The 27,867-nt window shown below is 39.8% G+C and overlaps 1 protein-coding gene across 1 annotated transcript in view; it reads left to right on the forward strand.

Moving 5' to 3' along the window:
* The window catches only part of ZPLD1 (zona pellucida like domain containing 1), a 2,178,405-nt gene that overhangs the window by 905,929 nt on the left and 1,244,609 nt on the right, over positions 1–27,867 (forward strand). Inside the window, exon 4 of the mRNA XM_078656102.1 lies at positions 25,382–25,454. Within this exon, the coding sequence (XP_078512228.1) occupies positions 25,382–25,454 (73 nt within the window). The remainder of the gene's footprint in view (positions 1–25,381; positions 25,455–27,867) is intronic.

Raw genomic sequence — 27,867 nt, forward strand, 5'->3', positions numbered from 1 at the left:
TGTCAGCGGGACTCTCTTTCATTTTGGATCTTGCCAGCTAAACTCACCCGCCTGCTGCTGCTATACTTCACGTCCTGTAATCACCGGGGTTAAAGGCAGCAACTCGCCGGACCCGCTCCGCGGGTCCCGCAGCGCGGTATTAACCGCGGGAGCAGCTGCAACAGGAGGGGCTCATTCACATCCGACCGGCAGGGCTGCGAGCAGAAGGCAGGGACTCTGTGGACCAGGAGTCCCTGCGTGCCTGAATACCATCAGCTGGGCTGCTCTCCCTGCCGGCCCCACCCCCCGCCAATCACGTCCCTTGTTAATAAAAGATTATTGTGTACCCGCTTCGCGGGAGCGCGACCGGGAGAAGCCCGGGACAAGGGCGGGACCGTCTGTGGCCGTCCGGGGACGGAGGAGGACGGGACGGGCCACCCCTCTGTCATCTACCAAAGACTGCCGGGCTACTGTAAGGTATGAGTATCCTACCATGACTACCATTGCTGATATGACTGCGCCTGCTGGGGGCACTAAAGGTTCCCTCGAGAACTACTTTACAAGGGTTGTTAAGGACGCGGAGAAGGAGGATGTGATGGCGGAGCGCAGGATTGACCGCCGCCGTTCTATTGAATGTTTGAAAAACAGATCCTTGCTGGACACAGCGTCTGTACTCACTTTGCCTGACACTATCCCAGATACTATAACCGAGGATCCTCTGTCCATAGATAAGTTCCCCATACTTCTCAGAGATACTCCCCCCCATTTGACATTGTAAACATTGTACCTCCATCTGATACGTTGGCTCCAGGTATTTCTAACACAGGACCTGCTGCCACCAATGTTCACTCCCTTCCAGCTAGGAAGTAAATAAGCATCTTGCTACTACCCAATTGAGAGCGCCGTCACCTCAGCGAGCGCAACAACAGGTCTACCAGCCACCTGTAGTAACACCAGTCGTCCAAGCTGTTAGCGAACCCCAGAGGGGAGGGCATAATTCCACGACTCACAACTGGCATTCAGGGAGGGGTAGGCAGAGTTGTTCCAGGAACAATACAATACAGGGTTCCCTTGTCGAATTACCACCCGATGCAGTGCCCTTTGTGGTCGTACTCACAGGAGTCCCCCCCCTAGAGGCAGGGAAAAGGGAGGGGTACTCACAGTTGAAAAATAAAACTATACACTGGCTAGGACAAAATAGACCACTCCCATATCATATTAATGGAGACATTATCCATGTCAGGCGTCTCCCCTGGCTGGGTAGCAGGGAAAAAAATCTAAATGGTGACCTTATCGTAATAAACTTCAGGGACCCTGAGGCTGTTGGCTTCATATTGAATGGGTCCGTGGGTACCAGGACTAGCGCCATAGTCCCATACGACCTAACATATTTCTACCCAAGATCCTTGGTGAACCCCCCATTTTATCCTGGAGCCCAAGCACCTCCACAACGTAACATGTTTATTCCATATAATAACTGCTATACGGGGTACGTTTCTAGACCCACGCCCATTGGGAATGACCTGGGGTGGAATACGGTTCACGCTAGGAACTATGGCACGCTTTTGGGGAGACAGGATCACTCTCAGGGGAATAGGAGAATGGACCACCTGATTCCATTTACTCCGTTAGAAATTTCCAATAGATTTAATGTCTTTTCCTACCTCGATGAGTGCGATTGACAGCTGGATAGATCTACCTCCAGGGGACTCACCTTCCGGCCAAAGGAAAATACAGCTGTCCCACAGGCCCAGGTACTCTGCCAAGAGTCCAATCAGCTGATGGCAGAGCCTACTGTCAAAGCCTTAAGTGAGGGAACAAGTGATGAGGACATACCAGGACCCCCAACAATACAGCTGGCTGAAACTGAGTCCCAAGAATCAACACGACCCCTGTCATTGAATTTGATCTCGTGGAATGTGGCGGGCCTGGGCAGCAAGTTGGAATGCGAGGAATGGGCCTCCTTTACCAATCCAAGAAGCGTATGTCTATTCCAGGAAACCTGGGCAAGAGAAGAGTACACTCGCCAGGGCTTTGCAGTCTTCACAAAACCTGCAAAGTGGGGGGGTCGGGGTAGACCATCAGGAGGGCTGGCAACCTGGGTGGCTACCCACCTGGGTTGTAACGCCAAAACCCTAAACGTAGACTCAGACGATATTTTAGCGGTACAGATAGAATGGCCTAATTCCCATAAACTTGTAATAATTAACGTTTACTCAAGACCTGTGCCCGCATCAAGAGAGTCGAATACGATTGAAGAAATCTCTGTGTTTTTGAGTCAAATACCCAAGGAGCTTCCTTACCTGGTGGGAGGTGACCTAAATGTACATTTCGAGCCATTATCAGGCCTTCTTGATGGACCCTCCCTAGAGGAGGATTCAAGGTGGCTGGTGCCGGCTACCATGGCCCCCCCGCAAGGGCGTGGACCCCTCTTGCCCTGCAGGTAACAGCTCTCACACTCAACCATGGCCTTAGGGCATGTAATGGCCGCACGAAATCAAACGTCCCAAGTAAATTCACCTACAATAAAATTGGAATTGAATCGAGACTGGACTATGTCTTAGTCCAAATGTCATCTTGGTCACATATTATTGATTTCAAGATAATTGATAGACGGGACAGCGACCACAATGCCCTATAACTTGAATACGCCATACCAGGTATTGCGGTTGAGGGATTGACAAATCTAGGGCCAAAGCCAGGATTGGCCCTTGAGAGCAATAGAAGGAGAGTGAGATGGGAGAAACTGGCCTCATGTGATCATAAGCTGCCGAGACTCTATGATAAAATTATCCCAGCTCTGGAAAAGGCAGCTGCTGTTGGAGACAAACCCTCCAATGAAGCTACTAGGGCTCTTCTGTGGCAAACGCATGAAGATCTCATTAATGTAATGGAGGCAGACCTTTTTACTAAGGGGAACGATAGATGCGGCAGGACATGTAAAAAGACCTGGTATAACTCCACGTGCCGTAAGTCTAAACGCGACCTCCTGTTAGCTGTCAAAGCAGGCCGCAGCAGGGAGGAAATAAGACTGAGAAGAAGGACACACAAAAATCTCCTGTCAAATGCTAGGGTGGAGTGGGATGAAGCCCACTGGGAGAAACTCACGAGAGCTCTAGGGAACAGAGACTCCCGTAAATTCTGGAGAATTGTGAATCACGGTTCGGAAGATCTTCCCACAGCTATTGAGCCCAACATTGCCCCGAGCGTGTGGGAGACTCATTTTCAGTCCCTCTACGCTCTAGAGGAAGACGTCTCGATGCACACCCCGTATACCCTTGAGGCCCCACCAGATGGCGAACCATTCACGATAAAAGAGGTCCAGGCTGCCATTGCAGGGCTTTCGGTGTCCAAAGCCCCTGGTCTAGACGGGGTACCCGGAGACCTCTACAAACCAGAGCCGGGGATATGGGCCCCATACCTGATGCTAATATTCAATGCGGTCCTTGGAGGAATGGGGGTTCCGGATACTTGGCTGGGAGCAGAGGTGGTCCCTATATTCAAAAAGGGATCCCCTCTGCTGCCGGCCAATTACCGCCCAATCAGCCTGATTGATGTTTCCCAGAAGCTCTTTGGGAGGTTGATGCTAAACAGGCTACAGAATTGGCTAGAGGAAACCAACATGCTGAGCCCATACCAGGCGGGATTCAGGAGGGGGGTCTCAACGGTTGACCAGATACTTAGGCTGAATCTCATCTATTGGAGGACAGCACTGATCGAGGGCGGCACCCTGTACACGGTATTCGTGGATCTGCGTGCCGCCTTCGATTTAGTGCCTAGATCCAAGCTATGGAAGGTCATGGACAACATGGGTGTCCCAAAAGACATATTAGCAATCCTTATTTAATTGCATCAAAACAACTTTGCACAAGTCAGGTGCGGAAAAAGTGGTACATTAACTAAAAGATTCCCCGTTCGCAGAGGTGTAAGGCAGGGCTGTGTGCTTGCACCGACCCTGTTTTGCCTCTTTGTGAACGGGGTAATAGAGCACCTGGCTAGGATTCCTAACATTGATGCCCCGAAAGTGTGCGGCAGCAGGGTCCCCGCAATAATGTTCGCGGATGATACCCTGCTGCTGTCCAAATCCCCCATGGGCATTCAGCGGGTGCTAGATGGGTTCCTGGAATTCTGCGGGGAAAGGGGACTCGAAGTTAACCCGCAGAAAACAACATTTATGATCTTAAACCCAATGCCGACCAATAGACCTAACCCGAGGCTAGGAGAAGTAAGCCTGGAAAGGGTGAAGACGTTTGAGTACCTGGGGATAACCCTGAATCAAAACCTGACGTGGGGGGCACATCAAGTTAAATCCACTATGAAACTAACCCAGAGGGCGGGTGGTATCTTAAGAATTGCTAGTAAATCATCTTACCGCCCGCTTGGTCCTGCAATACAAATCTACAAAGCGCAGGCCCGAGGGCCAGTTGTCTAAGGAGGAGAGCTCTGGGGCCATATATTTTCTCAAAGCCTCTTAACTGCCGAAAACAAGTTCCTTAGGCAGTTAGCAATCCTTCCTGGAAGTACACCACTGCTCCCTTTAAGACTGGACTTGGGCGTGAGGCCAATCACTGAGGAACTTGGCCTTAAACCATTGACTTTTTGGCGCGCTTGTGGAGTAGCCAAGATCTGATAATCTACAGAGCGGAGCTCCAGGACTTTCTACTAAACCCAAAAGCCAGTAACATACCTTGGCTAAGATATATAAAGACTATGTGTGAGTGCCTTGGAATACCAGGACTATGGACAGACCCGGAAAGAGCCAGCATTAGCATTTCAAAGAAATCGCTCTCAAAAACTTATTATGATTTTATGCTGGCTCGAGCACTTGTGAACGTCCATGCGGGATCACTAACTTCTCATTTCATCCAAAGTAAAGACACTTTTAACATGGAATGTGTCCTGAACGACATCATGCCCCCTTTAACAAGAAAACTGTTCTTGCAGTGGAGGTATGGGACTTTACCTTGGAGGTCCTTTACAAAAGGATGGATGAGACAACCTAGCACTTCGGCATGCCCCGCATGTGATAACTCACAGGAGAATGATGTGCTTGTTGTGTTTTTGTGTAGAGCATATCGGAACAGTAGAAAGCATTGGATTGTTCCTCTGCTTAAAAATCTGGGTTTTAGACAGCTTCAACCGGCTTATAGAGTCTTAAAAACTGACTTATCTCCGATAATTGTCTTTGCGATGTCAAAATTTCTAACTGCAATGTGGTTCACACGCACAAGGCTCCTAAAAGTGGCCAGGGAATAATGGTAATAGAGTCCCCTCCTATTAAATATTACTGCTTTTTAAAACTCTTTCGAAATTTGAATTGATTTTAAACATGATTGTAATATGGTTTTACTGATATAATATTATGTGTATATCTTTTACGGTCTTGTGACCGAAATAAAGATTTGAAACTTGAAGTATTCCTTTTTTGTTCTTATAGTTGTGTATCCTTTCACATATTCCTTCTTATTTTCTTTAGAGTCTTTCTCTCTCTTCTTATAGTGCCCCATCTGTCCTCTTAATCTCTTTTTTTCTTCTTATACTCTTTCTTCTCTTCATATTTCCATCTTTCTTCTCATTCTCCCCCTTACCTATTGATACTTTCAAGTTTATTCATACTTCCTTTATTCTGTTATATTGCAGTGTCTGTTTATACTCCCCTTTTTGGTTATATTTTCCCTTGTTTCATACTCCTTCCTCTTTTGTTGTAAATCCTTTTATTTTTATAGTCCCACATGTGTCCTCATAATCCTCCTTCTGTTCTTGTATGTAATATAATCGAATATTTGATATATTTATTTTTGTAATGTTATATATATTTTTTTCTTATAGATTCTGCTTATCGATACTGAAAAAACTGTATGATGCCTAATAAGTTTCAAAAGCGGAAACAACATAAGAAAGGTGTGTATTTGAAGAGAAGTCATCAACAAGATTTACATGAAGAGCAATGTGTCAACACAGAGAAAGAAAGTCCTGGTAAGACAAGGAACACTTTTTTTGAGGAAAATATTAAAGACTAAGAGTAGTGTGCACATACAGAAAAATGTTATTAGTGTATCTGCAACGAAAAAGAAAAATACAAATAAAGAGAACAGTCATGGAAAATCAAGTGCAGAGAAAACTGTGCATAGTAAAAGGAGGAAAAACTAATTTATGGAAATTAGGAAAAAAATTTATTATAATAGATTTGTTTCAGTTTTAATTAAAGAAATTAAGGTATGTAAGAAAAAAACTGTATTTTATAAGAAGAAAGGTATAGAAAATGTAGTTGAGAAAGCTTTGGAATTGAAAAGAAAATTGTTCATTTTAGTAATCAATAGAATTAGATCACTAGATAAGCCAATCCATTTAATGTAGGCCAAAAGTAAGTGGAGAAGAGTAATTAACAGAAGTAATTTTTGTGAGTTTTTTTTGGGTGAATGGAAACATAGTTCAAGTTCTGAGCCTTTTTTTAATGAAGAAAGTTATCTTCAGAGTAATGATTTGTTGCATGCAGTTGACACTAGTGGTCGTGCTTATGAGGTTAGAAATGGTTGTCCTATTGAGAAAGAGAAAATTGTTCCTAGAAATGCAGAAGAGGTGTTAGCTGGTGAAGATTTAGGGAGACGTCCTAAAGCTCCAATGTACACTTGGAATTGTAGTAGTATTTGCAGTGTGCGGCAAGATTCTATTGAGTGTTTATGTAATTTCTTATGTAACTATACTAAGAAAAGTGTTAAACAAAAAATTAAGATGTTGCAAGGACTAGACCCCTGCAGAGTGAGAGAAAATGCTGGTTTTCAAGGTCATTCTCTGGCTTGTTTTTCTAAAAAAAGTATGTCGAAGTGTTTTTCACCATTTCAGGATGTTAGCAGTACATAATTCTGAAAGGAGGAAATTAGTGAGAACATTGTATTATGCAAAAAGTCCAGCACTAATGTTAAAAAAGTTGAACAGTGCTCTTTTGCGTGGATCTGTATCAGATGTAACAAATGTTTGTGATGAAATTCAGGTTAGTTACTTTGGTCCTCAGGAAGACAGTGCAGAAACTGAGACATTAATAGAAGAAAATGTGGAAGAGAATGTAGAACATTGCAGTGTACAAAATTTTGAGCAAGAAAATATAAAGTTTAAGGTGATTTCAGGTAAAAGACCAAATAATTCTTGTATCTGTTGTCTATGGATTCATTATAAAAATCAGACCAGGAGTGTTGATTTGTATATAAAAAGTGAAACTAATAATGAGTGGAAGGATTTTGCAACTTATTTGTTGGTTGAGAATTGTTTTGATTTGGGTTCTGATCAGCGTATTTGTAAATATTGTTATAACAAATTAGATGAGAACAAAATGCCTGCTATATCTGTGCATAATAATCTTGAGTGGGTAAATATTCCTTCTGAACTGATGGATTTAAATACCTATGAGTCTATTCTTATTCAAAGTGTGCATTCATTTCAGGCTATTGTTGGTATGGAGCCTAAGACAGGAAAATTGCCTCCTTCAGATTTACAGAGAGGATTAAAGGGAAGAGTGGTATATTTGCCTCTAGATTCAAAGAAAAATATTAAAACTGTTGGTGTAGAAAATGTAGAGGATGAATCTTTAGTTATTCTTGTTAATGGCGTTCCTACTACGAGTAGGAAAATCTAGCAAGAATTAGTGGATGTTAGAAAATTGAAAAAGGCAACGTTGTATCTGGTAAAAAATATTCAATATTACAAAAATGTGTAGGTGGCAGAAGAAGAAATAACTGTAAAAGTAGATAGTGATTTGCCATCTGTACAAATTGAAAAAGTGGATGTGTCCAGAACTGAAGAAATCTATGAACATTACAATGTTCATCCACTGCATTCCAAAGAAATGATGGGGAATGCTATAGAGTTATTCCAAATGAAAGAAGCAAAAGGAAGTGCCATTAGTGTATGGGAAAAAAGCTTGGAAGCTCGTTGTTTCCCTCAGTTGTTTCCTACAGGAAAATGAGGACAATATGATGAACGGCCTGTGCAGATTCCTGCATCTGAATACCGGACATCAAGATTATATGCAGAAGATCCAAGATTTCAATAATGTATTCCGTATTTGTTTCATCTTTTGTTTGAGAGTGATTTGTTTGGACTTTCTTATGCAGTAAACCATATATTGAAATCAGGTGTACATGTGCAAAATGTTTCGGCAAAGGAATTTATGGATAAAGTACAGCAGAAAGATAATGTTTAGGAATGTCAGCTGATTAATCTGATGGCATGTCAGCGTGGTACTAATGAGTACTGGTACCGTCGTCACAGAGAACTCAAATGTATGCTACGGAACTTAGGAACTCCTACATGGTTTCTTAATCTAAGCTGTGCTGAATATGCTTGGGATGATTTACTTCAATTTCTTCGAGAGGCAAATCCAAATATACTAAATATCGAATACAAGACACCTGGAAAATTGTGCTCTTTGGATCCTGTTAATGTATGCAGATATTTCAATCATAGATTTGAAGCTATGATGTCTTTTATCACCAATGAAAAAAAATCCTCCTCTTGGAGAGGTTCTGGATTTCTTTTGGAGAAAGGAGTATCAAGCGAGAGGGGCTCCTCACATACATATGCTATTATGGATCAAAGATGCTCCCAAATTTGGAACAGACTCAGATGATACTGTGTTGTCTTTTATTGAAGAATATGCTACATGTGATGTACCCAAAAGTACACAAGATAAGGACTTAAGACAACAAGTTTTACGATTCCAAAGCCATCGTTGTGAGAAATACTGTAGTCGAAAGTACAAGTCTAAGGACAAATTCTACACCAAATGCCGGTTTGCATTTCCACGACATGTAATATCGAAAGGAAGAATGAACAGTTTTATGTCATCTTTGCGACATACTATCACAAGAAAGTCTCAAAAAAATTCCTACAACTTAAGAAGAAATGAAGAGTCAAAATACTTAAATTACTATAACCCAGTCATTTTGTCCATGTGGAATGCTAATATGGATATTCGATATGTTGCAGACAATTCCATTGTTGTTGCTCAATATGTGACATTGTACATAACAAAGTCAGAAAAGATGGAATTGAAGGAAATGTGGGAAAAGATTTCCCATGAGAAGAGTCTAAGTAAGAAATTATACTGTTACAGTTTGAAGATGTTATCTCATCGAGAAATTGGAGCGTATGAATGCTCGGATCGCTTATCATCTGCAAGAGTATACTCCAAATCTAGAAGTATCATTTGGGTGAGTCTAGGTCTTGCTGCAACACGAAACCGATTACTTAAATCTGTACAAGCAATTGAATATTTAGCTGAAAAAGAGCCAGAAAGTACAGATATTGTGAAAACAAATATTTTGGATACATATCCAAATAAAAGTCATCATCTTGAGAACATTTGTCTCTATGTAGTGCTGCAAAACTATATTTTTAAACAGAATATTTTAGAAAATATCAATAATGGTATATATGCCATGATTGGTTCTGAAGGATGTCTGGTGAAAGAAAGAAAAATACATTTGATTAATCACCATAAACTGAGTTGCAAAACACCTGACAAAAGGGAATTTTACTATTTAGCTCTTTTGCAACTTTTCAAGCCATGGCATTCAGAATTGGAATTACTTGGAGATTTTGAGAGCTATGAAGATTCCTTCAATGCAATTAAAGAAACTATAGAATGTCCTGTTTTTGCTAATTATGTGAAAATGTTGAACGACGAAATTGAGCAAGAAGCTACAATTGCAGCTTAGATTGCTAGAGATAGTTCTCAAGACAGTGAAACTTCTGCTCCGTTGAGTCAGGACTCACTAGGAGAACCAATTGTTCAAAATGAAGCAGCAACTGCTATGGAAGAGGTGGAAACAGCAATGTATCAAGCTCGAGAAGATGTAACAAACTTAGGAAACTTGAAAGAACAACTAAATCTTGAGCAGAAAGAAATATATGAGCAAGTGAGATGACAGATCCAGCATGGATTACTTCCTGAGAAGAAAGAGCGCTCTTGCTCATCATTTGAACCTATCCGTATGTATGTGAGTGGACAAGCTGGAACAGGAAAACGTTTTTTAATTAAAGTAATCACAAGTTGTCTACAGAAAAGAACTGAGTCGCATTTGTCTTGTATTGTCACTGCTCCAACTGGATTAGTAGCCCACAATATTAAAGGAATTTCTTTACATCGTTTATTAATGCTACCAGTAGAGCATGAAAACACATTAGAATACCACAAGCTATCTGGAGAAGCTTCTTGTGAAGTTTCAAGAGTGTTGAGGAAAATGAAACTTCTTAATATTGATGAGGTAAGCATGGTATCAAACTTAATGCTTGCCTTTGTGCATTTAAGAATGCAGCAAATTCTTAAAACAGAGTATGACGTATTATTCGGAGGAAAACAAGTCATTGTTTTTGGAGATCTTCTACAACTTACTCCTGTAAAAGGACAACCAGTGTTTAAAACACTGGTGCATGAAGATACTAGAAAGTCTTTGGGGAGCATTGGAAATGTAAACATTTGGTCATATTTTCAGTATAATGAACTTATTACAAATATGTGACAGGCAAATGATGCTGATTATAGAAGTTTTCTTCAATATATAAGAATTGGAAAAATGACCGAACATGGCAAACAAGCTTTACAGAGACGATTACTTTCCAATTTGTTTCCAAATGAAAATATTGTCCCAGAGAAAATATACATGAGAATTGCAGAAAACAAATCTGTTATCTGCTTAATGCCAACACTGTGTGAATGTTCTATATTCAATGAAGAAATGTTAAAGTTGGAAAATGAAGAAATTATAAAATTGGAAGCAATTGATAAAATAGAACATGAAAGAATCACAATTATTTTGAGTGAAAAGTTGAAGTGGAAATTGGATTCTTTAGAAAAATCGATAAGTAAAACTGCTGGTTTAGAAAAGAATTTGCATGCATGTGTAAACTGTAAGGTAATTTTAAGACGTAATTTGAATGTGGAAAAAGGTTTAGTAAATGGAGCAATGGGTAAAATTTTCGATTTTGTTAAATATGTAAATAGAGGTGGGATTGCATTTTTGAAAATCAAATTTGATGAAATTGCTGAAGTACAACAACTTAGTCGTTGTCCAGCTCGATTTTTGCTTGTTAAAGATTTGTATGTCTGCAGAAAATAGTTTCCTGTTTCTTTGGCATATGCGGTGACCATTCATAAATCTCAAGGTTTAAGTGTAGATAGTGCTTTAGTGAATATTGGAAGTACCTTGTTTAAAGAAGTTATGGCATATGTTGCTTTGTCTCGAGTGAGAACTTTATCTGGATTGTACTTGATTGATTTTGTTGAGACAAAGGTTAGTGCAGATGCAAATTGTGTGAAAGAGTATAAAAGGTTAAGAAGAGAATATGCACCCAATTTAGGTCAATATCCAGTATTTGAAAAGCGTGTGGTATGTAGAAGAAGAAGATTTGAGAATATCTGAAGGGAAACCGTAGAGAAAGAAAAAAAACAAGATAAAGTTGCGCCTGCAAGCAAAAAGAGAAAGGACAGTGTTGAAGAGAATGTTGGTTATCGGTTTGAAAATAGTTGTGGTGTCAACTGCTATGCTAATGTAGTTATTAATGTTGGTTTTTTTCTTGAAAGTTTGCAACAGCAAATTGTAGAAAATCGGGACAAAAGATTCTGTTCATTGTTGAATTCTGTTTATGAGAAATGTAGTAGTGATAAAAGTAAAATTCAAAGTGTTTCTGATATTCAAAATGTTTTGGACATATGTTCTGGCTGTACTCAATTTACACAGAATATTCAGCAAGATTGTCAGGAATATTTAATGTTTATGCTTGGTGTACTGGAAGATGAAGGTATAGATGTTGAAAACCTTTTTGGCCTTTCTAATAAATGGCAACATGACTGTCAAAATTGTTTGTTTACATGTAGCACTAACATAGACACTGAAAGATTCATATATTTGACTTTACCTGACTGTGAATCGGTGTCTTTTAACAATCTAATTAGAGGAGAAAGTCAAAACATGGAGTGTAGCCAATGTAAATCAGAAATGTCATCATTTTACTTATACAAAGATATGGACAGTATGTTATTTCAATGCTGCAACGTTGTAGAGCTGATGGAAGAAAATTGGAAACTTTAATTAAACATTTTGTAGCTGGTCAATATTCAATATCAGGAACTACTTTTGTAGCTGTTGCAATTATTTTTCATGATGGACCTTCTACCACATCTGGACATTACATTGTTTATTTAAAATGTCTAAAAGGTTGGATTCATTGTAATGATAGTCAATTAGTTTTTAAGCAGCGCTTGCCCAAAGAGTTACCAACTTCTTACCTAATATTTTTAAAGGCAAAATTTTAAGATCAAAATTTGCCCTTTAAGATTACTGCTGTTAAGGTAGATTAGTCTGGTGTTGTAGAGTATTTTGTAAGTGAGGGTGAGGAGCTTGAAGGTAATCCTTTTGTTGATATTGAGGCAGTGTAGGTGTATAAAGTGGTGGGTGATGTGGATGCAACAGGGGACATTGATGAACACTCAGGTGGAGGTCTTTTGGATTTGTTGTAGTTGTTGTAGGTGTTTAGCTGGAATTCCTGTGTAGAGGGTTTTGCCACAGTGCAGTCTGCAGCTGATGAGGGCCTGTGTCACTGTTCTTCTTCTTTTGGTTAGGATCTACTTGTAAATGTTGTGAAGCATGTGTAGTGTGATATATCAGAACGAGCAGATGATGTAGACTTGGTTACACATGGAGAGGGAGGAGTTGAGGTTGAATCCTAAGTTGTGGACATGGTTGGTAGGTGTTGATACTGTTCACAGTGTAGTCAGGTAGCAGGAGTTGTCCGAGGCTGAGGGGGTGGGTGTGAGGGTGAGTACCTTCATCTTGTGTGATTTTATGTTTACAGTGCTGCTCTTTATGCAGTTGGTGACGTCCTTCATTGTTTTGTGGACGTTTCTTTTGGTGGTATGTGGCTTCTTGGTGAGGAAGAGAATGAGCTGGGTGTTGTTTGTGTAGGAGATGTTGTTGAAGTTGTGATGGTGGGCTATTTGTGTGACGGTGGCCATGTAGATGTTGAACAGCGTTGGACTGATGGATGAGTCCTGGGGGACCCGTAGATGATGTCGGTGGTTTTGGATCAGAAGGCCGGGAGGCGGACGCTCAGGATTACTATTGAACAATTTCCAAACTAAGGATTTGATGCATACTATTTGGCCGTGTGGAAAAGTAAATGAAACCATAAAGGACTTGTAGTTGTGTATTTTGTCAGCATATATTTGTAAGTAACATTATTTACAGTGTATGAAAATTAATCATAATGTTTTGTTATTTTATGATTGTTTTAGATGTGTCATATTTACGTAAGAAATTGCTCTTAGAAAAAAACATTTAAGATATGTTTTATTTCTATTTTTTAGATTGTTAATGAGAATGTTGAATGTTTTTTTTAAGATAATCTTATTGATTGTCTTTTTTTTGCCTGCTGTTATGTGATGAGTACTATTGAACTCACTGTTTCTAGTAAAATTCAATATATTCTGAGAACAGCAAAAAAGGCAAATGAAATGGTTTACAAATTATTGTGTGTTGTAAAATATATATTGTAACTGTATTTTCTTGTGTCTTCCACAGGTGATAATTTTATAATATATAATTTTTTTATTATTTATTATGCTTAAGGTAAGTACAAGTAATTGTCAGCCGAGGTTGGTGGAGGCAGTTGCGGTGGGGCAGGCAGGCGGGGCGTGGGAGGAATGATAAAGAGCGGAATCTGGATGATTGCAGTAAGTAAACAATTACATTATTAAAACGAATTTCGCAGCGTGCCCTGCATCGCAAAATGCGATGCAGGGTGCGGAACAAAATTCCTTTTATTAATTTAATTGTTTACTTACCTGCAATCATCCAGATTCTGTTGTTTATCACCCCCCACCCTGCCCCTCCCCCACCCCGCCTGCCTGTCCCACCGCAATTCCTCCACGGGCCATGGCTGAAAGACGCAGTGGTGGTCTAGTCATTTACCTCAGAGTTGTGGGGAATCCTTGGTGAGGCGCATGCTCAGTAACGAGTGCACACTTCACCGAAGACGTTCCAGAGTTTAGACCCGTTTTCAATTGCTCCTTAGACATTCCTGAAGAGAAAGTGCAAATATTTCTGTGAGAGATAAAGAACGTTGTATGACAAGTTAGTGAGTAAGTAAACTTACCTGACATTATAGATAATATTGAATGTACTCAGTCAATGTATTTTCTCTAACTTAAAACAAGAAACGATAAAATTTGTGTTAAGCAAGGTCTTAAGGAAAAAGAACACATTGAGTAAGGAATACTAGAAAGACTTTTGAATTAAGAAGGAACATTAGTGAAAAACACAAGATATTCGAGGATTGACAGAATAGATAACAAGCAACTGCATAAAGAACGGTTAGTAGAAGAACACAAGGAAATTAACAATATAAAAATTAGACAATAAACTGAGAGGCCTAGGTTAATTAATGTTACGTAATTATAGGTACTAAGCCGTGAGAAAAATAAAGAACCGCAAGCTACAAGGTTGCAGATAAATACTAGAGGAGAGGCTAGTTCGAAAGTCGAAGGGGTTGGTAATTAGCAGAGTTAGACTAAGTTATAGATGAGGAATAGAGATAGAGTAAACACATGAAGTATTCAAAAAGTAGTGTGATAATGATGTCTAAATATACACAGATACACAGTGTTATTATGGACAATGAATAGTATCCTTTGCAATTTAGTAAAACACATTTACTATTTTGGAATGGGTAAGGTGAATAGACATATTCTACATTTTTTAGTAGTGTATTTTACTATAACAGCCTGAGTCTTTTCCGATAGTCATAAGGAGTGACTGTCTTCCAAATTTATGAACAGATAAGAACAGGATATCCTTATAAGTAATTATATTTATATAACTTTGCAAAGGACTAAAACTCTGCTAATGGAATGTTATTAGATAATAGTATTTATTTTATATAGTATTTTTTGGAGGCCAAAATAGGTGAAAACTGTAGTTTTGTATTATATATCATGAAAAGTGATCAAATTAACTGTTTATATTTTTATACAAGGAGCAAGAACATAAAGGAAAAATAATTGAAAGAGAACAGCCTCATACTGAGGAGATGTTGGCTATTTCCTTGAGTATAATTGAAGAACTAATCGTATCTGTCACAGGCAATGAGAGTGAAGAAGGGGAAATTAGTGCTGCAGACATGAGGTGTGATTTCGAAGAGGAAAGCTTTGATGAAGAATTTCTGGAAGTATTAAATTATGTTGAAAGTTTAGAACAAATTAATTCAGAAATTGCTAACGAGGGAATTGATCTGTATGACATATCTGATGAACTTGTATTGGAATGTGTGTTAAATTATGAGAATTTAATAGAATAAAGGTATTGTTTAAAAATAATAAAGGTTTGAGCACTATCTACTAATGTGTTTATTGTATTTAAAGTGAAGCACTTATAGATTCAGTTATATATTCTTTAAATGATTGTATTGATTTAAAATATGCAAAGTGGGTCTGAGGGTATGGATTGCTTAAAATCCGTATGGTGTATACATGCAGTCTTGTATGCACCTGCAAACTTGTGTTTTATGCCTTCAATTCCCTAGTCTGTATCCTTAGACCTCTTCCAAACACTCTGACACTGCTGTTTTAGTATTGTAGTGAGCGAGTCAGCAGTATGTTCTTTTCCATTGTACCATGGTAAAACTGAAGCTGTAATACATTTAGTGAGGATCTTTCTTTGCAGAAGTGTAATGATCCAGTCAGTATCTAGATACTCATGGATTAAAAGAGGCCTTAGTCCATAGGCTGTTTCAAACCTCTATAGATTGTGCATGCACTGTTCTATGCACCAGCAAACTTATGTTTTATACGTTCAATTCCTCAATGTGTATCCTTATATTTCCAGCAAACATTCTCACACTACTGTTTCAATATTGTAATGAGCCATTCAGCAGTATGTGTTTATCTGTATACTGTGGTAAAACTGAGGCTGTTATAAATTCAATCAGGTTCCTTCCTTGCAGAACTATAATCATCCACTCACTGCCTAAGTGCTCATGCATTAAAATAGGCCTTAGGGCATAGACTGCTTTAAACCCTTTTGAGCGATGTATGCAATCTTCTATGTACTTGCAAATTTGTCTTTTATACGTTCAATTTAACAGTTTGTATCCTTACACTTCCACCAAACACTCTGTCACTGTTGTTTTAGTTTTCTAGTGACTCATTCATCGGTATGTAGTAATCCATTCACTACAATAAAACACTAATGGGGACATACACAAATACTGGCATATCCCCAGGAATATGTCAGTTATTGTGCTCCATGACACCACCACCATGGATGTGCTGTATTTACAATGTGATTTACCATGGGACAAAAATGGCACATATATGTGATGTATCTATGCTGTAAAGGTGGTGCTTTGTTTCAGTTATGTTGCAAGTGGAACGTATCTCCAGCAATGCTCTGGGGGTCCTATGCTCAGACTGCTGTGTCAATCCTTACAGTTGCTTTAAGGTAGTGCAGGGTTTTGACACAGCATGAGGCCAAAAGTGACAAAGTGAAATCTTGTAGATTTCAGTCAGCCATTTTTAGGAGGTGTTCCTGCGCCGGAACGCCCCCCCTTCCCATGTAGGAGTGTCTCCTTCTGGTACAGGGATTTACAATGTGACACACCTCCCAGATACATCACATTCTAAATACCACATACCATGGCGCATCTTTTGCACCACCGCTTCATCCGAAAAGTGATGCAACGGTGGTGTAAAAGAGGCACAAGGGTATTGTAAAGCTGCCTCTAACAAACACTTACAAATTCACCCAGGCAGTTTCACTAGCACTACATTCTTTTTGAATTTACTTTTGTTATTATTTTACATTAAAATATGAAATGTAACTTCAAAAAAAATAAACATAAGTATTTATAATAAAAATGTAGGAAATTACTATAAAAAGAAAGAAATATAATAATTAGTATATTTTAAAATTATCATTTACAAAACCTTAGAAATTGACTGAAAAAACCATAGGTTTCAGGCACCTTATAGTTAGGAATTAGCATTTAAAAAACCTTAGAAATTCACTGACAAAAACATAGGTTTCAGGCACATTATAGTTCGGAATTAACATTTAAAAAACCTTAGAAATTCACTGAAAAAAACATAGGTTTCACCCATGTTATAGTTAGCTGGACATTTCTCTCATATAAAACCATTGAAATTCCTCCATTATAGTTAGTTCAGCTAACTATAACTCGCGCGCCCGCAATGCACTTCTGATGACGTCACTTATTACATCACTCATGACATGGTCAGTGACATCACTCATGACATCACTGATGACATCTCAAATGACATCACTGATGACATCCCTGATGACATCATCCTTGTGAAAGAGTGGCAGACCTCCTATCAGCGTAATATAACCTTTGATACACACATTGAAAAATTGAAACAAAAAATGTCAAAACAATCGAGATACCAATACCAGTTACAACAACCTATTCAGTAATTCCAAAATCTACTATCACATCCACTCAAGTCAAGTCAAAAGATCTTTATTCGGAATAAAAACATCCATAAAAGTGCAAGTAAGTACAGTTTCAAAGCAATACAGTACAATAATAATAATAATATGACAGCTGGGAAAAAGACATAAACCAATCAATCAATTTCACAGTAACACACAGAATGTCCCTCCTTTTTTAAAAACAGCATTATATACAATTAAAAATGTTTTCTAAAAAACAGAAAAAAAGGATGAATAATAGCAGCAACGTTAATGGGTCCTCGTCAGTAATGTGCAAAGAAGCAAAAAGTGCCAGATGTGCAAAAAACAGAGTTTATAAAGTGCATAAAAAGTACAGTATGCGGATGTTATACATCAATATATAAAGTGGCTCGTGATCGAACGGCAGCTTTAAGAAAGCAGCTCACTCTGAATATTACTTCATCTGAACCCAGTAATAAAAAGGTCCTCAGCGCCTTTCTAAAGCAAGTCAGCCTATAATTTCTACAGTAGGGCATTAAATAATGAGCGGAGAGATTTTTATAAAAACCGCAGAAAAACAAAAAGTGCATAAGGCTCTGTTTCATATTTGGGTTGCAAGGGCAATACAGAGTTTCTAAATGTTTGTTGTAACCCAAAGGGAAGTTTAGTAAATTTACTATGCTCCCATCACGAAAGCGAAACAGTAAGCTCCTATTCCATCTGCCAAGGTGTAAACGTAAATACCTGTGTGGGGGGCCTGGGTGTTTAATTTGAGGTTCAGAATAGCCCATGTATTTTATAACGGTACATTTTAACAGGTTTTTCCTTTCCCGCTCTTCTCTGTACAGATGATACAATGCCCTATGAATAATAGTCTTGTGGGAGCGATTTATTAAACTGGGTGAAGTAAACAAATGACCATGTCCTACGCTGTCAAGGCATTCTTTTACAGCTTTTAACCATGGTATACAGTGTGCCCTGTCGCATTTTAAGCAGTCCAAGATTATATCACGAGTCAAAGTGGCAGCCGGGTTAATCCATGTCTTTAGCCAGAAGAGTGCTGGTCTTGATCTTACGAAATCTTCTATATATGAGATGTTTAATTCATTATGGCATATATAGTAAGGGGAACAGATAACCCCACCCAGCACCTTCCGACAGAACCTATTTTCTTCAGTTTGGATATGGATACAGTTTGTATAGCCCCACACCTCGGCGCCATAAGTACCAGTTGGGATGCATTGGGTTTGATAAATCTTTACTAGTGGTGTAATCACATCAGCGTGTTTGGGTTGTCTCAAAGAGGTAACACAATTTATAGCTTTACCCAACTTATTCCTAGCATAAGAAACATGTGGTTGCCACGAACCAGTATTTGAGAATAGCAATCCCAGATAGGGAAAAGTGCAAGTACTTTTCAAAACATTAGACCCTGATTTAATCTCAGCAATTTTATATTTTTTGGGGCCACAGCTCATAATTAGAGATTTTTTAAAATTAGTGGTCAAGCCTAGGTCTGCCATAAAATGGACAAAGCCTGAGATTAAAATACGGAGTGCCTTTGGTGTGCGGCCCATTAGGACCGCATCATCAGCGTAAAGGAGGGTGGGTATAGGAACTCCATTCACATGGGGTACATCTTTTGATAAAGTACTCAGCGAGGAGCTCAAATTGTTAATATAGAGAATAAAAAGGAGGGGGGCCAGCACGCACCCCTGTCTGACCCCCCTGCCAATGCTAATGTCGTCAGAGACTTCGCCAGATTGATTAATGCGCACACGAGCTCTTAGGTCACTATGTAAAAAAGCTAAAAAGTGGACCAAATAATCATCCAAACCATAATTAAGAAGGGTGGACCATAGACGGGAACGATTAACAAAATGAAATGCCGAACTTAAGTCCATAAAACCAAAATATAGAGGGGATTTTTTAGCAATGTTGTATTTTGCCATAATCAAACTCAAGTTCAAACATTGTTCCACCGTGCCAACATTGCTACGAAAACCAAGCTGGCTAGGGTGTAGAATCTTACACTCGTCCGCCCAGGTTTTAATCCTTTTAAAAATAACCCTCCCCAAAACTTTCAAAGTATTATCGATTAACGATATGGGGCGGTAGCACCCGGGATCCAGCCTGTCGCCTTTTTTAAAGATGGGCACGATAGTGCTACACGTCCATGTTTCTGGAATTTGTTCATTCGTTAAATTATTAAAAACATTACATAGCAATGGGGCCCAAAAGTTAAGTTCACACTTTAACTGATCAATTGAGAGCCCATCGGGGCCAGGCGCTTTGTTTCCTGCGCTTTCAGCTATAGCATCCTTGACCTCAGACACAGAGATGTTAAGGGGGCTTAAGGGGACGGAGGTTAAAGCGGGGTTGTCCGGTGTGGCATAAATTTTAGCAAAATGTTCAACCCATGTAGATCCAGTGATGTTACAATTAATTGCCGTTAAGTTCGAGCCTATGGATCTTAGGTTCTTTACCTCCCTCCAAAACCCAGTAGTGTCTTTCAATTCGGCCGAGCGTGCCAAGGAATCCCAGTGGGTCTTAACCAGTTCATTAGTTCTATTACGTAGGGTAGATTTATACTCTGCTCTGAGTAACCTTATTTGGGGAATATCCCTGGGTTCAGATTTTAGAGCAGCCCTTAACTTCCTATTTGCCTTAGAGCAAGAGGCATCAAACCATCTAGGTGTTTCCTCAGATTTCCTCGAAGCAGGTCTGGAGATCTCACTTTTTATTACTGAGCAGAGTTCACTAAATGATGTGATTATATTACCCCCGTGGTCATCGATGGTGAGGCAGGTATCAATCAAGGCTGGATGTTTTTTAATAACTTTTGCCAGGATTCCCCTGTTGTTCACGCCCCTCCAAATTACCCTCAATTTGTCAGTTGAATCTTCCAAGTTTCTTGCACCTATTTCATTTTGTGGGCACTTACCCCTCGGAAGTAGTAGGTGAATTACAATAGGGAAGTGGTCACTATATGCTTTACACACAACCTCAGCCTTCGTTAAAACATTAGCGACAGGGGGTGAAACAAATACATAATCAACCGTAGTGCCACTACCATGACCAATAAAAGTGGGAAATGGGACAGTGCTGATTTCCATGCCAGCATGCTCCATGCAATTTACAAGGTCTCTGGTTGCAAGGAGATTTAAAAGTTCTATACCTCTTCTACAGGGGGGGTTTCTAAAGTGTAAGTGTGCATTGAAATCCCCTCCTATACAGCTACCGTCGAATTTCCCATATTTCTGTCCATCCATAATTTCATCAATAAACTCAAATAAAAGAATAAAATTACGATTAGGTTGGGACAAAAAGTCATTATTGTAGAAGTTGATCAAACATAGCCTTGTCCTTTTAATGTATGCCAATGCCATGAAACTTGGGCAATTGGTTTGGAGTGTATCGATTTTAACTTCTGCCGATATTTTAACCCAAATAGAGAGGCCCCCGCTAGGACGGCCTAAAGGGGGGGCCAAGACAGTCCTGTTATGGCAGCTGTACCCCTCAAATAGCAGATCATCAGTACACCAGGTTTCTTGGAACATCAATACATCATGACAAATGACCCAGTCCTTCCAAGATGTGATTTCCGTCTTAGCGTTCAGGCCAGCAATGTTCCAACTGAGGATTGACAAATTTTTATCAGGCCTCAGGCAAGGGTCCTGGTCAGTTCCTAGGGAGAGTACTGTTGTAGTTTGCCTCTGTTGTTCGCATGGTGTTTCAAGCAGAAAAATTTCGGGTGTTAGCGGGGGTACCTCAAAAAATTTTACCACTGTATGATCAAGAGCCGGACACACAGAGACAGGTTCTTCAGTAGTGGGAGGCAGTCAATCCAGTGTACCCAAATCATGGAGTATTGAGAACCTGTTATGTAATGAGAGTACAGGTGGAGGCTGCATCATTTTGTGTGGAGGGCGATAAAAGTAATTTAGCGGTAAGGGGGTCACCACAGTGGATGGGCCATGATGACCAAAGTTCTTGTTTAACAGAGATTTCGCAGTACCAGGGTTCCTGAAATTGACTATGATGCAGTCCCCGTTAATGTTTTTGAAAAGAGGACCAACCCAAGTTACTCGGCGTGTGGATATGATTTCTTTGGAAACGTCATAGCCGACCCCCTTGTGCTTGGTTAGCCAATCAATACATTTATTGTGCAATTGAACCCACGACTCTCCTTGTCCTTCCCTGAGGGGTGGAATGCCAGCCAGAACTAAGACGTAAGGACACGCCTCAGGTGGAAGATGTAAGGCAGGGCCTTGATGTTTAAAAGGCCTGGTGTCTTCATGTGGGGTCTTATTGTGGCGCTGGCTGGAATTTGAAGAAACCATCTGCGTTGTTGTGTCTATGACAGAATTACATTTATAATTAATCTTAGGTGCGCTAGTAACAGTGGAGGGCAAGGAAGGTTTACTTAAAGAGTCAGGGGGATTACTTTCCCTTATGCTTGTGATCGCCACAGATGGTACAGTCTTTGGCGGACCATTTGCAACTTGTAATTCCTTAACCCTATTTACTGTGGGCGGATTGCCATTTTTGCCATTTTTTGTGTGATCACCACTAGTGAGCGCACGGGTAGTAGATTCCAGGTTTTTTAGCAGACGTTCACCTCTTAATTTATCCAGGCACACTGTGCCTTTTCTTTTGGCATCATCATTTTTGATTAAAGTTTCCAGTCTGTCAAGTCTCTTAAAAATATTATTAAATTGTCTGATCATTTGACCTTCGAGTTGCTTAAAAATTGTATCCGCAATGGTCTCGATGAGATTCCCCTCTGATTTAGAGTGAGGACTATTTACATTGGGAAAATCAGTCTGGGTGGAAATAGTCATTGAATTTAGACCATCATTATTTATAACAACGACATCATCCAGATGGGGTTGGGCCTGCACGGATACTGTATAATGTTTTTGTTTCTTCCCCCTGCTCCACATGCTTTGTGGTGTTGGTTGATTAACACTCCTAGGGGGCTGCTTCCTTTTGTTGTATGGTAGTTTTACTATGCCCCTTTTACGCTTAGCTCCTGTATTCCCAGTAACCTCAGTGGTTGATGATGGAGGGGTAGGATCCGGAGCTACGGCAGGGACTGTATGCGTAATATTGTTTTCATCCTCCAGGACAATTGGCAGATTAACAGGAGATTGTTGTTTTTCCACGATTACTTCAGGGAATATATGCATGTTACCACTTAAACTACCTGTTGCAGTTGGCTGGTTAGTGGTAAGTGGACCCATGGAGAGCCTCCTCTCAGTTTCAGCAATCTCATTGAATGCAGTGTCTAATAATGTCTCAAAGGACGTAATGAGGGATGCAGAGGTTTCAGCGACCTGGATGACTGGGTCTATAGTTTTGCAAGAACCGTTACGTTTGGCCATTTTAACAGCAAACTAGCCAACAAAAACTGCTCACCTTTGAAGGGGGGGGCGTTGGATGGGTGGCCCGCCCAACCACTGTTGACCTCTGAGGGCCTCAGAGGGCCCGCCCTTTGCCCGGGCTTCGCACGGGCGCTCCCGCGTGCGACTCGCGGGTGCGTTCCGTGCTTTATCGCGCCTCCGGGCGCTCCTGTAGCGTCACTGCCGCGCCTGCAGCCGCCGGGGCACCTGGGAAGTGGAGTCCCGGCCCGTGCGGCGTCCTCGCTGTGGCGGTGGCGGTGATGGCCGTTTCCCTCACGGCGGTACAGGAGTGGTTGCAGGGGCGCTGGCGCTGGCGCAAGGTTCGCTGGCCGTTTCCCTCACGGCTTCAAGTAAGTTCCCAAGGAGCTCAGGGCGCTCCGTGCTTTATCGCGCCTCCGGGCGCTCCTGTAGCGTCACTGCCGCGCCTGCAGCTGCCGGGGCACCTGGGAAGTGGAGTCCCGGCCCGTGCGGCGTCCTCGCTGTGGCGGTGGCGGTGATGGCCGTTTCCCTCACGGCGGTACAGGAGTGGTTGCAGGGGCGCTGGCGCTGGCGCAAGGTTCGCTGGCCGTTTCCCTCACGGCTTCAAGTAAGTTCACACCCACTCATTCACCAACAGTTCTATATAGTCACTCATACATGTACTCACTCATCATATGTACTCATACACCTATACATCCTGTTACACACCGACACTCATCCATAGAGTTACTCACACACATACTCACACATGCAAATAAACTATAAAACATCCATTTACTTGCATATACAGCTATACACACACCACTACTCTCACTTCTACAGAAACGTACACATACTTACTCTCTTAACCCCTTCGATGCTCATGACGGAACGGTTTCGTCATAAGCATCGGTCGAGCTGTGCTCATGATGGAACCGTTCCGGCATGACCACGCCCGTTTTCATTAGGGCTCAGCACCGGGGGGGAATCGCAGCCGCACGGAAGGGGTTAAACAATCACTTATAGAAACACATACTTATTTATACAGGAACTATTCCAATCTCTCACTCTCACATATACTCACTTATATACATCAATACTCACATATACTAGTTTAAAACATATGTAGTTAGTCATAAAGACACTATTGAGACAGCCATTCACTCATTAACATACCCATACACACACTCATCCACCCATACAGTCCTGCACACATCCTATCTTCAAAACACATTCAAACAGTGAGTCAGTCGTTCATGCATCTGTGCGCTAAGTAATAACCCCACCAAACCATACAGACACTCATACTGATACTCAAAAAACCAAGTAATAACACATATAGACACTCATGTAGCTATTCACCAACCCATGCAGCCACTTATACACAAAGTGAGGCACTGATACAGATATTTACATATTTAAACATCACTCGCTAATACATGTATTCACTAAGATACACTTAATAAGTCAGTTATACACTCAATTTTACAAAAAAATCAATTTATACACTTATTTATCCATTTATTCTTCCATCGAACTTTAGATATACATATATTAAAAATATTTATTTTTCAGAAAGACACACATTCACTGGATGATGTCATCAGTGATGTTATCAGTGATGTCATTTGAGATGTCATCAGTGATGTCATGAGTGAATTCACTGACCATGTCATGAGTGATGTAATATGTGACGTCATCAGCAGTGCATTGCGGGCGTGCGAGTTATAGTTAGCTGAACTAACTATATTGGAGGAATTTCAATGGTTTTGTATGAGAGAAATTTCCAGCTAACTATAACATGGGTGAAACCTATGGTTTTTTCAGTGAATTTCTAAGGTTTTTTAAATGCTAATTCCTAACTATAACGTGGCTGAAACCTATGTTTTTTCCAGTGAATATATATATATGTAAAATTATTTATGTCATCTTGTTCCTTTCATACACCGATTTCAGCTCTGTCTTCAAAGCACATTTTTTAAGGGAATTTGTTTATTGAAATGTTACCCAATAGAAATTGTGTGATTTTAAATAGTTATGCAATCATGAATATTTATATAATATACTTTGCTCTCTTTGCACATATTTAGTACATCTCAATTCATGAATTGATTTTATAAATGCAGTACGGTAACCAGGTTTCTATGACAATACTGAATGTACCGTCTATGTCTATGATTTTTTATCACGTGTGTTTTCTGCACTAGCACTTTAAAAAGAAAAAAATGTCTCCGAAACGTGTCATCTGATCAAGGCCTTGTTGGAGGTTGAAACGCGTAATGGCGGAGGTGTGGGCATTTTTGGAATAAACCTGCATTTCACTTACTTTGGGTCTGCTTTTCGACCTTTGGATGGTTGGTGTGGCGGAAAAACTTTAAGGATACATACATACATATATATATATAAAATAGTCTTACATTGTAGGGAGCAGTGACTACTATTTTGAACAACATACTGATAAGTTATTGTACATGTGTTTAAAATAATGATATTTACTAATGATGTAAATGGGCATTTTAATAAACAGAATAGAAATAATATTATAATTATTGTACATTTGTCTTTTTATTATTTAAGGTCTTCAGCAGCAATTTCAGTAACAGAAAGCAATGGCACATTCATCAGTACTCTCAATTTACTGCTCTACAATGTAAGTAAGACAATATGCAAATTAAATATCACTCTTGAACATTAGCCAGACAGGTATTTACACATTTATCTAGAATTAGATTAGGTTACAGATTGAAACAGCAGGCCAGGATTTATATGAACGTGTTGACAGTCATGGGGCTAGGCATTTTAAAACACTAGCTAAAATATTTCTTAGAAATGTTTTCAAGGTCCTGCAGTTGCATTAAAGGCCACTGCCAAGACCAATTGTTAGAGAATTTCAGACAATTTACAATAATACCTCAAATGATAATTGCATTTCTGCATCTAGTAATTGTGGTATTGGTGCACATTTAGCTTTAGATGTGGAAGAATATATAGACACAGTTCAGCAAGCACTTACATTTAAAGGTTAAATGCTAGTACAAGCTTTTTTGCTGAGGTTAACAGGTACAACTGCCCCTTGTTGTAATGTGGCACCACATAATGTGAAGCATGGAAACTGTGTTAAATTTGTGATAAAATGCTCATGCACATTCAGGAATAATGTTGCATTGCTGCTGCTTAACAAAACTTTGGCCCAAAGGCTAATTTTTTTAATACTTAATATGTAAGGTCTGTTACTTCCTGTCCTTATCTCCTTACACCAAACAGGAAAACTAAAATGGAGTATGTAGAGAGACAAGCTATACCTTTTCTCACTAACATTAATGATGACATTCATAGTCTAAAGAGGGCATAAACTGATCTAGCAGTTCTTCATCTTTTAACTCCTGTTTTTACTTTCATGGATTGCGATATTTGTGGATTGAATATTTTTGTTTATTTACTATAGGTATGGACCTTAGTGCTCGCAAACTTTAAACCGCAAATATCATAACTTACTAGTTGCTTAACTTTGTAATTCGATTTGTGTGGGGAACAATGGGATAGATGATGTGCACATACTATCATAGTTCTCAATCAGTCATAAATCTCCCTTGTTCACTTCAACTTTCTAAAACTTAGATTTTGGCAGATTTTTGAGAGCATTACCTCCATGTCACTCTCCCTCGACCTAGTCATTGCCATTTGAGGGGAAGTCCACCGCTCAGAGACAGGAAAATACAGGAGTGCTAAAGAATCCCCAGCCAATCTCATCGGGGGTTCTATATAATCCATAACCTTTCCCAGTGCTCTTTCAACCTGCGTCCTGCCTCTTTCAAGATAAAGACAAGGGAGTGTTGGAGTTGATATACATGCTAACACATCTTATTTAGATGGAAAGCATCCAACATTTAGGGCAAAAATTACTTTATTTTAGCTGTTTCCCATCTAAAAGTGTCTTTGCTTCAAGGTACTTCCATGGGGAAAATAATATCCTCGCTTTTTGTTTTCAACATCTCCCTTTTTTATTTCAAAGTATTGGCATGTATGAGGTGGGCTGGATCCTAATTTCTTTCTTATTTCCATGTCATTCCTTCCCTGCCCTGCTTGGGGGTAACCCTAGGAACAAAATAGCAGCAACAATCAAAGGAAGTTTGAACTGGGTTTCCAGGTCATGTTTCTCTTAGTCCAAATGCATATCCAAGATGTGAGTAATGTTCCACGAATTTCATGTCTTGTTGGCTGCAAGAGAGTGAGCTCATTAGAGTTATTTGGCATACATGCATTGGAAACAGCATTCTGCCAGCCTCATTGTGCATTCATGGATTACAGGGTACCTCGTGCAGGCACAGAGATTATGAGTCTCTGTATGTTTGAACTTTTGATTCACAACTAAAGTGTTTCTAGGTTTGAACCTGTTTACACTTGTAAAAGGTAAGTGTTCTGCTTTATGCGTAATCTATTGTTTCTGAGCTAGTGATTTTATGAAATACTGCTGTAAAATATTTGACTCCAGTACTTTTATCTCCCTGGGATCAAAGACTTGTTCCTTATATTTGTTTTTCAGTTGTATTAATGACAAACATTCAAGTAAAAGGAGGAATATATCTTTTTCCAAACTATTCTGCTTCCTGTTCTCCTTCTCCTTTCAAAATACTAGTGAGATGGGAACAAACACTGTGTATTGAAGATCAGAGAAATTGTAATGGGCAGTTTAGCTGCACTTAAGAACAAGAAGTGTGATCATAGTAAAGAGAGTTTAGTTCAAGAGCACTTACATTATGAATTCTTTGAGTCAGTATACCTAGTGATGATTCTATTTCCCCTGTGATCAAAAGGGGAAATATATTGCGAAAGATTTATTGCCAAATGTATTGGGGCATATTTAACAAAACATAGTTTTTTTTTATATGCTCTCTTCTGCCACTGGCAGATTATTGACTGCAGAAGAGAATATTTTCCAGGAGCTGACAGAAAAGAAGGTTTATTCTGTGATGAAGAAGTTATAGGAAGGAGCAATTTTTTCTTTTTTCAGGAATATATGAAGCATATATAGCTCATTGCTAATTAATCAACGTTAAGTCGCT

This window comes from Lissotriton helveticus, chromosome 8 (assembly GCF_964261635.1).
Source record: "Lissotriton helveticus chromosome 8, aLisHel1.1, whole genome shotgun sequence".
Taxonomy (NCBI): Eukaryota; Metazoa; Chordata; class Amphibia; order Caudata; family Salamandridae; genus Lissotriton; species Lissotriton helveticus.